Genomic DNA, 12,843 nt, shown 5'->3' with positions numbered 1-12,843 from the left:
CATCTCTTCGACGACTGAAGTACCGCGGGACCTGCGCATTGTCGGCCGATGCCATGAGATCCAACACCGGCCGACCCCACTGCAACACTATCCGTTCGAACACTGAGGGATGGAGGGCCCACTCTCCGGGATCCAACATGTGCCTGCTCAGATAATCCGCGTCCACATTGTCCACTCCTGCTACGTGGCCTGCCGAAAGAGCCTGAAGATGGGCCTCTGCCCACCCCAACAACTCCGCCGCCTCTACAGCTAATCCCGGGCTCTTCGTCCCCCCCTGCCGATTCACATAAGCGACGGCCGTGGCATTGTCGGAAAGAACTCTGACCGCCTTGCCCTCTAGCAGACTCTGGAAAGACCGAAGAGCCAACCGAATTGCTCGAGTCTCCAGGCGGTTGATGGACCACGCCACCTCTACCGACGTCCATCGCCCTTGGGTCACCTGCCCTAGACAATGCGCCCCCCAGCCTAACAGACTCGCATCCGTGGTCAGTACCACCCAATTCGGCACCTCTAGCGGCATACCCTTCGCTAGATTCGGAGTGTGAAGCCACCAGCGGAGGCTGCGTCGAACCCTCTCCGGCAGCGCTAACCGCTCCTCCAACTCCTGGGATTGAGGGGACCAACGAGTCAACAACGAACTCTGCAACTGTCTCATGTGGGCCCTGGCCCAGGGGACTACCTCTATAGACGCAGCCATCAGACCTAACACCTGAAGATATTCCCGCGCCGCAGGCCCCCTCTGAGCTCGGAGCTGATGTATCTGAATCTGCAGTTTGGAAATGCGAGGAGCCGTCAAAAACACCCGGCCTCGCTCCGTGTCGAACCGAACTCCCAGATATTCCAGCGACTGTGACGGAACTAGGTGACTCTTGGCCAGATTGACAACCCAACCCAGCGACTGCAAAAAGGTCACCACCCGGGCGGTAGCCTCCTCGCTCTCCGCCTGCGTTTTGGCTCGAATTAACCAGTCGTCGAGATACGGATGCACCAAAATGCCCTGCAACCGTAAAGCCGCTGCCACGACCACCATCACCTTGGAGAAAGTGCGAGGAGCTGTAGCCAGGCCGAACGGGAGCGCACAAAACTGAAAGTGACTCCCTAACACCACAAAACGAAGAAAGCGCTGGTGCGCCTCTAGAATGGGGATGTGTAAATAAGCTTCTGTCAAATCCAATGAAGTCAGAAATTCCCCTTCCTGAACCGCTACAATGACCGAGCGCAACGTTTCCATCCGAAAGGAAGGAATCTTTAGAGCCGCATTGACCCTCTTGAGGTCTAAAATGGGCCGAAAAGAATCCTCTTTCTTTGGCACCACGAAGTAAATGGAGTAACAACCGGTACCTCGTTCTTCTGGCGGAACCGGCACCACAGCACCTAAATCTACCAGACGTGACAGAGTGTCTCGCACTGCCCTTGCCTTGCGCCTTGAATGACAGGGAGAGACGAGAAAGAAATCGGACAGAGGACCGTCGAACTCCAGCGCGTACCCGTCTCGCACTATCTGCAGCACCCACTGGTCCGACGTGATTTGGGCCCACCTCTGGTAAAACAAGCGTAAGCGAGCCCCTACACGAACCAGAGGCTGGACCCCCAAACCATCATTGCGACCCACGGGACGTACTGGCCGCTCCAGAAAAGGCAGCTCGCCCCCCCCCGGCGGCCCCCACGAAAGGGCTGGGTTCTCTGAAAATAACGACCCCGGAACCCCCCCGAAGGCCTACCCGGCCGATACCGTCTAGCTTCCTGAAAACGGCCTCGCACCGCCGCGCCCCTAGACGCCTTAGGCCGAAGCTCTGGAAGCCGCGGGATCTTAGTGTCACCAAGACCCCTAACCAACTTATCCAATTCGTCTCCAAAAAGCAAAGCGCCCTTAAAGGGAAGCGAACACAACTTTGCCTTGGACGCGGCATCTGCCAGCCAGCCCCGCAACCACAGGGCCCTTCGAGCCGCCACTGCAAGGGTCATGTTCTTCGCCGATGCACGCAACAAATCATATAGCGCATCTGCCAAGAATGACGAGCCCATCTCCAACTTTGCCAAATCCTGCACTAAGGCAGCTCTATCAACCTGCGGAGCATCTAGCAGCCGCTCAGCCCAGCGGAAACATGCTCGAGCCACCAGACCTCCACAAACTGAAGCCTGCAAAGCCAGCGCCGATAAATCAAAACTGCGCTTCAGAAATGTCTCCAATTTCCTGTCCTGAGGGTCCCGCAAGGCAGCCCCTCCATCTACAGGAATTGCAGTAGCCTTGGTCACCGCCGTCACTACGGCATCCACAGTTGGGGGCTTTAAAGAGTCTCTATCTTCCTGCGGAAGGGGATAGAGCTTAGCCATGGCCCGTGCCACCTTACAAGGTGCCTCCGGCGAGAGCCATTCCTGCGTTACCATCTCTCTAAGATCCGCATTCATAGGAAAGGTCCGAGATACCCTGCGGATCCCCTTAACCAACGGGTCCTGCTTTTCAGAGGGAGCCGGATCTACTGCCGGGTCAAACTTGAGCATAGTAGACACCTGCTCAATAAGATCCGCCAATTCCTCCCTGTGAAAAATGCGGACCACCGACGGATCCTCCCCGGGCACTGTCTCTCTATCTGGTCCGGACAAGGACCCCTCCTCCTCCTCCAGGGGACTAAAGTCGCCCTCTGACTCTGGAGGAGAAAAACAGTCCAGGTCTTCAGCCCACTCAACACGTGGCCTCTTAGCGCTCAAGCCCGCCCCCGGACTAAGGGGCTCCGTGCGCGATGGTCCCGCCTGCCAGGCTTGAAATAAGGACCAAACAAATTCAGGAGGGAAACCCATCCTTCCCGAAACGTCCCCTCCCGAAGCACCAGCCACCGGGCTGCCCTGAGGGCCGCTGACTAAATCCGGGATTCTCGGGCCCGAATCCAAAATGGCGGCGGTTCCCGCCAAAACCGGGACCGCCGCTGAACCGCTAGCCGAAGCCCCTGCAACCTCCTGCAAGGCTGGCGCGGGAAGTTCCGCCGCTAACACCGGCGGAGCGGAGGCCTGAGTCTTCGGTTCCCCGCAAAAGCGGCAGGAACCGCCAATCGCGTCGACCCCCCGACGAGCGCAAAAACGACAGCGAAGCGGCTTCGAGGACATCTTCGCGCCAAAACCCAAAGGTAAAAGAACTGGGAACTCACCCAAAGAAGCCACTCACAGCTCAACTTGAACGGCTGCCCAGCTCCGGCACTCCGGAGTGCAGCTGCACAGCTCTCCACAGCGTCTGGGTCTTTTTTTTTTTTAAACTTTATTGCAGCACCATTTGAGCCCTGCTGCTATTAAATCCCTGGCATTCAAGGCTGCAATATAAAACTGCAGCCGAGGCACAAAGCTGCCCAAACTGGAGAGCTAGCTCGGGGGAGGGACCCGGCCACCCGGGTGTGACACCCCAGGGGGGACAATGGCAGGCCCCACCGGCACCGCCAATCCCCAGCACACAGAGTAGTCCAGGCACAGGGAAGTTCCTCAGGAATGATCAATAGACCAGGCTAAAACTCTCAACTGATCCCTGACTCCTACCAGATCGGACAAGCTGCACAGGCTGCCTGTCTACCCTCTGCTGAGACTGAGAAAATACTGGCTTTTGTGGGATGGGCACAGGTTATATGTACATAGTTGAAGTTAGTGTTCTCAGTCTCCCTCTGCTGGTAGGCGAGCATAACCCACGCGTCTTGACCGGTCTGGAGGGTCGATGAGGAATAAGCCATTCAGACTACTGCAATGGAATCCATGCAGGATGTAAAAAACAACTTACAAAGAAACTCCAGACCGCCCAAAACACAGCAGCCAGACTGATTTTCAGTAAATCAAGATTCGAAAGTGCCAAACCCCTCCAAGAAAAACTGCATTGGCTCCCAATCAAAGAATGTATTACCTTCAAAATCTGCACCCTAGTCCACAAAATTATTTTAAGTTCCAGAAACAGAACCAGATTTTCCCAAACATACTTAAATCTACACTACTGCAATGGTCTCAAATACAAATCAACTTATGCATCCAGCTTCTCCTATATAAGTACACAACTATGGAATGCACTGCCAAAAGCTGTGAAAACAATCCACAATCATCTCAACTTCAGGAAATCACTAAAAACCAACTTGTTCAAAAAGGCATACCCCACGGATCCAACATAAATGCCTACATCCTGCAACACAGCATTACCAAGGACCATATTGGACAACCATATTGGACACTTATAACCCTCCCTACCTTTAACCCCTTTGTGCTTGAAACACATGATCCTCACTCGACCACTACACTATTTTGTATTTGTATATCTACCGGACTGGCGACCGTCTTTACGGTATTATGTAAGCCACATTGAGCCTGCAAATAGGTGGGAAAATGTGGGGTACAAATGTGATAAATAAATAAATAAATAAGACACAATACATAACAGAACATTATAATTGGTAGTGAAGGGTAAGGCAAAGTGTAACATATAGATGGGTAAGAAAGTAGGAAGAATTAGAAAGTAAGGTGACTTATTTGAAGAAAGTTGCACATGAGGTCAGAGAGATGGTTAAATATCATCTCAGCTAGGGTAGGAGTGGATAAACATGCCCTGCTGCAGTATGTGTAGCCTGAGTCAATCCTTTTGTGTGTGAGTTAGACTAACAAGTTAGTTACTTCTTCCATTAAAGGCTTGGTTGAAGAGCCAAGCTTTCACCTGCTTCCTGAAATAGAGATAGTCTTGTGTTAAGTGGAACCTTTCAGGCAATATATTCCGGAGTGTGGGGGCTACTCCGAAGAAGGCTCGCTTACGGGTATCACATCGTGTAATGTCTTTTGGAGAGGATTTAGTTAGTGAAAGTCCTTGGGAGGACCTTAGTGTCCTTGGCGGTGTGTGGAGGATCATCCTATTCTTCAGATACTCAGGGCCATTTCCTTTCAGGGCCTTGAAGATCAGACATAGAGTTTTAAATTTAGCCCTGTATTGTACTGGTAGCCAATGAAGTTTTTGCAAAAATGGTGTGATGTGGTCACGTCGCTTGCAATCTTCTATGAGTCTTGCTGCTGCATTCTGAATCAATTGGAGCTGGTGCAGGCCCTTTGTAGTTAGACCATTGTATAGTGCATTGCAGTAATCCAGTCTTGATGATGTTACCATGGCATGCACAACTGGGATATTATCTTCTCGATGTAAGGAGAGAGGCAGAGTTGCTGTTGCAAATAGTAGAAGCAGCTCTTGAAGGTTGCTTGGAATTGGGGAATCAGAGTAAGTGTTGAATCTAACTGTATTCCAAGGTTCCTGACTTGTGATTTGAGGGGGAGTTCATACTTCCCAAAAGGGATTTTGATGTCAGGTATGTATCCACTTGTGTTAGGGACCCAGAGAAGCTCGGTTTCACTTGGGTTCAGGCCAAGTTTGTTGTGTTTAGCCCATTCTTGAATTGATGTTAGACAGGTAATCAGTTTATTCAAGGCTACAGGTAAGTCAGGTTCAATGGGTATGAGTAGCTGCACATCATCCGCATAGATGTAGAACTGAGTGTCCATTGACCGAATCAGCTCAGCTAGTGGCTTGAGGTAGATATTAAACAGAATAGGTGACAGTATCGATCCTTGTGGTACCCCGCAGGTCAGTGTCCATGGTGGTGATGGGTTGCTGCCAATCATTATGGATTGTTGTCTGATAAAATCTGAACCAGGCAAGTATTGTTCCATTGATACTTGTTTCTGTCAGTTGTGCTAGCAAGATATCATGATCCACAGTGTCAAAAGCTGCTGAGAAATCTAGCAGTACTAACATCGAGGCAAATCCCTTGTCTTGGTTTCTGTGAAGATCATCTAGCAGGGATACGAAGACTGTTTGTTTTATAACCGGGTCTGAATCCAGATTGACATGGATCTAGCCAGTTACTCTTTTCTAGCCATTCAACTGTTTGTTCTAAGTTTCCCTAGAAACGGGATGTTGGATACTGGCCTGTAACTTTCACATTTGTCCTGGTCAAGGTTGTTTTTCTACAGCAGAGGGAGAACCACTGCCCTTTTAAATGCTGTTGGTAGTTGACCATTAGAAAGAGAGGTGTTCATAATTTTTGTGGCACCTTCTATAAGGCCCATACTTGCCTGCTGCACTATCTTTGATGGGCAGGAATCGAGGGAGCAGGTGGTTGGTCATAATTTAGTTATTGTCTCGTCATAGGCTCTCTTTGGGTCCTCTGCCTGGTTTAGGGGGCGAAGGTTAGAAATTTTGGATGTGCTTCTTTCCTTAGATGACCTGAAGTCATAGGAGTCCAGACGACAGGCCATCTTAGTTGTAGTTTTAAGAATAGGACTTATAGGGTAGGGAGTCAGTAAGGGTTTTTTCAAAACTGGAATCCTACATTTACTCAGTTAAGTGCTGTGCAGTGTTTTGTCCAATGTTTTCTCATTGTCTTCTCATTACTATGTGTCAGGCTAATGACATTGGCTAGAACTATTGGGCAACTGTTTGCTGACGTTTTACCTTGATTCTGAATAAAAACTGTTAAACCTTAAAATAAGATGAAATTGAAGGGTTGGGTGGGAGGTAGGGAGTTAGGGTTAGGAATGAAACTTGTTAAAAGTATCAAACTACACGTTTCTGTTTGAATTACTATATTTTTATTCATTTGTTCAATAAAAATTGTTTAAAGTTAAATAAACCAGACAGTAAAATGCAGGAAATACTAGTAGAAAAACATGTTCATCTTAAATATTACCTAATGTACACACAATAGAAAAGAAGCATGTTTGTACCACTTTCCCATTAAAACACAGCACTGTGTCAACTCACCATCATAGCCTGCTGTACCAGAGTATTACAATGATCACACATATTCTTCAGAATCTTGTTGGCAGCATTGTGGCGGGCAGTGGTAGTAGATTTGGAGGCCACTGTTAATGGGTATATCAAAGCCTAATAATGAAAACAATGAGCAAATCAGTGTGCATACATGGCAAAGGTCAGCTACACATATCTTGCCACCAGGACAGTCCAATGCAGTCTCTGAAACCCTAGGCAGCTCCCTGACCTCACTGGATGAAACAGAACCTTGTCTCTTCCACAATAAAAAAGCCTTATAGCAAGAGGAGCAAAGCCAAAACTCCCCTTGAAGTTAATGATGGGGTCATGGAGAGAGGGAGGCATTGGGCTACCAAACCTCCGCCGTTACAATCAGGCAAGTTTACTAAGGCACCTGGGTGATTGGTTACTAGACAGGCAAGACTACACTCCCCGTAACTTGGAGCAGGAATGTTTTAAACCATACCATTTATATTTCATGTTACAATGCCCAAGCCGACAACTCCCGCCATGGGCAAGCAATAGCATATTGGTAAGACCTCTGAGACAAATGTGGAGAGAGTTAAATGAGATCTGGGGGCTAGCAGCGGATGGGACAGACCTTCTACCGCTGCAGGGCAACCCACAGTTTTTACCAGGTACGGAGAACAAAGTAATATGTAGGTGGGCAATGATGGGGATCACCAGATTAGAACATGTACTGGATTCTAAGGGACGACTATTGGAGCTTGGAGCCTTGGGGGTGGGTATAACTCAAAGCCATCAATTTGCGTATTACCAGATAGCACATTATGTCAGATCTCTAGAACAAGGGAAATTGAGTAGTGGGCATGGGCGCCAGATAAGGGCATTCTTTAGTTCTATACGAGGGGAGCGTTTATCGGTCTCTGGTTTACAAAAAGCATTGGGAGAGACGAACAGGAATAAAGATACAGGCTATATTCTAGGGAAATGGGCCCAAGATCTAAAGCGTCCAAACCTGAAACTAGACTTTCAGAAACTATCTGCTAGGATTCCCACCATATCGAGAAATGCGGCTATGGGGGAGTGTCAATACAGGATCTTACATAGGGCTTACATGTCCAAGCAGCAACTATCCAAATTCGGAGGAGGAGCTGATCCTTTGTGCACTAAGTGTGGGCAGAGGGAAGGCACATTATATCATTACCTTTGGGAGTGTTACAAGATCCAGAATTATTGGAGGCAAATTGTGGGATTTTTAGAGCGGATATTAAAGAATAAGATTCCACTTACTCCGCAGGGTCTCCTTTTGGATCAGTATGAGCTCTTTGTCTCGCACAGGGGGGGAACCCGGCAATTCATCAGGAAAGCCAGCCTGGTAGGCAAGAAACTGATCATGCAGGCCTGGGTACACTCTGATCCGCCGGAGTATTGGCATTGGAGAAATAGATTGTATGAATTACTGTTGATGGAGAGAAGAGAGGTGGGATCCTCCCCCAAGGGGAAGAAGGCATTCTTGAGGATCTGGGAACCCTATATCCAGTCCCTGGCACCCAGGGCGAGGAGTTATATTCTGAATCGACTATAAGCGGCTATGTCCTCTTTTTTTTTTTTTTTTTTTTTTTCATTTGGCATCAAGTCGTATCATAAGGTTGTAACAGAGTTTTCTTTAATATGCTGTAGTGCTGTATAAGCACTAGAGGAACATTGTTTGCTTCGCAGGATCACCAAGAAAATCTGTTGATCTTTATAATTATAAGGACGGGAGGGTGGGGGGAGGGGGGGGTCTAGGGATAAAAGAAGAAAATGAGTTGAAGTATGCGGAAGGATCACAAGTGTCCGTGGTATCAGAAAGGCCATCTGTCGAACATTAAGTAACAGGTTTCATACAATGAGACAATGAATAGATGAAACTTAATGACTGTCAAAGGAGACAAGATATGTGATCGTATATAACATGTTTATTGAGAATTCAACATTTGTAGCATATATTGTGTTTTCAAATGTCATTGGTTCTTTGTTGTATTCTTTATACACTTCAATAAAAAAGATTTAAAATAAAAAGCCTTATAGCAAAAGCAATACAGAATCTGCAAGAGAGAACCCAAGCCATCAGTTGTATCCTCTAGACAGCACTCCTAAGACACTTGTTGGAGTCAGAGAGGGGGGAAGGGCAGCGATCTGAATATCCAGGCATCAAGGAGAAAAAATGGCCAACTCTCCAATGCTGTTCTCTCCAGGCACATGCCCCTCAGCAAAAATCATAGAACCCTGCTACTTCCGTGACAGGCAGTTCGTCTGCTTCTAACCACATTCAACACTGCAGCTAGTAGAGCTAGCCATTCTAATGCTCCCCTGTGCTGCTGCTGTGGTAACTGCCACACAGAGTACAGCTTCCCGCATTCCGAAGGTGCCTATGTCTTGCCTGCAGTATAGCTGAATTAGTCACGTGGATCCCTGCTGAACTACTATGAGTCACCTTCCATATGCACCACTCTAACCTCCGTGCTGCCTTGACCAACGGTGTGTGGCTCCTGGCATTGTCTTGTCTACAGGTGCACTGCTTTGGTGGAGGAGTAGCCTAAAGGTTAGTGCAGCGGCCTGAGAACCTGGGGAACAGGGTTCGATTCCCACTGTAGCTCCTTGTGACTCTGGGCAAGTCACATAACTCTCCATTGGTAAACTGCTTTGATTGTAACCACAGCAAGGTGGTATACCAAGTCCCCTCCCCTCTCTTTGAAAGGCCTTACAAGTGGCATTCCCAAAGAGATTTTGCCTGGAGGAAAGGAGCAACAGCATAAGCTTAAAGAGCTTCCACATGCTATTTATTCCCTCACCCTGTGGCCAGTCAGCATTGAGTCCCTCTTGCTTCTGCTTGGTTCCTCCATGAAGGAAAAATATATTTATTTTATTACGTTTATTAGCTTACCTATTACCCTAGGCAGGTTGCAATAAAAATACACATAATAAAAACAGCAAAAAAACACAAAAACTGAGTCTACTCCATCCCATCTTTAATCATTAAAAATGTCCAACATCAGTACTGCACCAAGAACATTTCAGTGCACTACTCAATAAGCCTGAGAGAACAACTACATCTCAAGATATCACAAACTCAGAAAGCTCAGCTAGCACACAATCGTTCGGGCAACTGAGAGAATGTTTTTGCTGGACATATGTGCTGTTGGATTGATGTAGTATAGTTTTAATATTGATGTATTATTTGTAGCATTTGATTGTGACTATGTTATCACTGGATTTTATATAGCACTTTATTCATTCAGTATAGTTTTAACATTGATTTACTTCCTTGGTATTGTCCAAGATTCTTAATCTGTTATCCGCATGGAACCTGAGGAGGGGTTTTGCAGAATATAAGAACTGTTATAATGTAATTGATTCCAGAAAAATGGGCCAACAGCAGAAAATGCTGTTTCCCGAGTAATCATTTAAATTTGTCATAACATAAACCACCCCTCAGATCTTAGAGCTATAGGAGGACAGTAAGATTCATGAGCTTGTGCCAAATACAATGGACCCAATTATTATTATTATTAGCATCGGTATAGCGCTACCAGACGCATGCAGCGCTGAACACCTGACATAAAAAGAGACAGTCCCTGCTCAAAAGAGCTTACAATCTAAATAATACAGACGAGACAGTTACGGGTGAGGGAAGTAAAGGTGAGAAGGAAGGAAGGGACAAGGGGGAGGGCAATTGAGTAGTGGCTAGGAGCTAAAAGCAATAGTGAAAAGGTGGGTTTTCAGCATAGATTTGAAAACACGTAGAGATGAAGCTAGACATATAGGTCCAGGAAGTTTATTCCAGGCATAAGGTGCCGCAAGAGAAAAGGAACGAAGCCTGGAGTTAGCAATGGAGGAGAAGGGGGGCAACAAGAGAGATCTGTCCAGTGAGCGGAGTTCACGGGGAGGAATGTAGGGAGAGATGAGAGTGGAGAGGTAATGGGGGGTTGCAGAGTGGATGCTTTTAAAAATCAGTACGAGAAGTTTAAACTGTATGCGGAAGCGGACAGGGAGCCAGTGAAGTGACTTGAGGAGTGAGCTAGTGTGGGTATAACGATTCTGACGGAAAATAAGTCGTGCCTCAGAACTTTGGATAGATTGGAGAGGAGAGAGATGGTAGAGCGGAAGACCAGTGAGAAGTAAATTGCAATAGTCTAAACGAGAGGTGACAAGGGTTTGGATAAGGGTTCTGGTGGCGTATTCAGAAAGGAAGCGGCGAATTTTGCTAATGTTGTAGATCAAGAAACGACACAGGTTTTGGCGATCTGTTGAATATGTGCAGAGAAGGAGAGAGAGTGGGAAATGTAAAAAAAAAAAAAAGATGACTCCCAAGGTTACGAGCCGAGGAGACAGGGAGGATGTGAGAGCTATTAACAGAGATAGAGAAAGGAGGAAGAGGGGAGGTGGGTTTAGGGGGAAAAATGAGAAGTTCAGTTTTGGTCATGTTTAGCTTTAGATGGCGTTGGGACCCAATCCAAGCAAAGACTTAAAAACAAGTACCAACAATTTAAAACAAATTCTATAAGCCAGAAGCCAATATAAAGACATTAAGAATAAAGTGATATGCTCAAATCTACTTTTCTCAATTTTGCAGCAGCATTCTGAATCATCTGCAATGCTTTATATTGTGTCATCGTCACAACTGCATGTAAAGAATTATAATAGCCTAGTTCAGACAACACCAGACTTTGAATTACAACTATCTCTCTATTTAAAAATTACTCCTCCGAGTGGCCACTCTTGACAAGAATCCTACAAACCCTTGCAATTGCCAAGGATCAACTGGGCCCAGAAACAGTCTTCATCAGACCAGACCAGTCTTCTACTGCACAGAATGTCTGTCTTCCTCTGTTGGAGACAAAGGGGCCAATATTCAAAGCAATTTAAGCAAGCAGGAGTCCCTCCTGCCCGCTTAAATTGCTTTCTGCTGCTTAGGTGGGGATATTCAGCAGCACTTAACTGGAAAGTGCCGTTGAATATCGCCTCAGACTGCACAACTAAAAAGTGGGCAGGTCAGGGGGGCACTAGCAGCAGCACTAGGGAGGAACCCCAGGTTTTGTGGGTGCCGGCAATATTCAGTGGAGTGGAGGAGTGGCTTAGTGGTTAGGGTGGTGGACTTTGGTCCTGGGAAACTGAGGAACTGAGTTTGATTCCCGACACAGGCAGCTCCTTGTGACTCTGGGCAAGTCACTTAACCCTCCACTGCCCACCGCACAGAGCCTGCCATGAGTGGGAAAGTGCGGGGTACAAATGTAACAAAAATAAAAATAGCTAAGTGACATAATTTAGCTATGCAGGTGCCATTTTAAAGAGGTGCCGCAAGGGGCAGAAGCAAGGGGACTATATTCCTGCCCCCGACGACCCCGCTGGTCCACCAGGGATACAGGTAGACCCGGGGGTGAGTGCCTACTTGCACAGCTTGAGAGGCGTGAGTCTTGGCGCAGGCTGGGTGGAGGAGGAAAGAAAGAGGGGACAATGGCAGAGGGAAAGGGGGCCTTGCTTTTTTAAAGAAAAAAAAAAAGTTATGCGGACCCAGCCCAATATTCAGCTGGGGCCACATAACTTTTATGCGGCCCCAGCTGAATATCGGTCGGGCCTGCATAAGTACCAGTGCCCAGTCCGCCAAAACATATCCCTGATATTCAGTGCCAGTACCTGGTCAAGGTCTGGCACTGAATATTGGGGGATATTTTAGCCGGCGACGATCAACGTTTAAACAAATGCTGAATATCATGGGTGTGATGAAACAATGGGTTTCTGAGCCTGAAAACTGCACTATTTCATGAAGTGCATTTCTTCTAATTGACCAGCAGATGGTGATTGTTTTGAGTTTCAAAGCTGTTGCAGAAAAAGACTTTCTCTCTTCCAGTTTCAGCTTATGGAAAGGCAATCTGCAATACCACTGGGCAGCTACTTTCAAAATTGATGCCCTGGGTTCTGACTGGCCCTGGTTTTCAAAACTAGCCTGAAGTTACTGGATTTTCCCCAGTCTCAGCCAGGGAGCAGAGAGAGAAAGATCTCTTTACTGACGCCCTGTGAGCAGTTATATTTTATAACCTTTGAGCAGCTACAGTTCCTGAACTCCC

The 12,843-nt window shown here is 47.3% G+C and overlaps 1 protein-coding gene across 1 annotated transcript in view; it reads right to left on the bottom strand.

Moving 5' to 3' along the window:
* MTOR (mechanistic target of rapamycin kinase) overlaps positions 1 to 12,843 on the bottom strand; it is a 181,479-nt gene that overhangs the window by 41,285 nt on the left and 127,351 nt on the right. Inside the window, 1 exon segment of the mRNA XM_030185556.1 lies at positions 6,764 to 6,886. Within this exon segment, the coding sequence (XP_030041416.1) occupies positions 6,764 to 6,886 (123 nt within the window).

Source organism: Microcaecilia unicolor, chromosome 13 (genome assembly GCF_901765095.1).
Source record: "Microcaecilia unicolor chromosome 13, aMicUni1.1, whole genome shotgun sequence".
Taxonomy (NCBI): Eukaryota; Metazoa; Chordata; class Amphibia; order Gymnophiona; family Siphonopidae; genus Microcaecilia; species Microcaecilia unicolor.
This window is presented reverse-complemented; position numbering and strand designations above follow the sequence as displayed.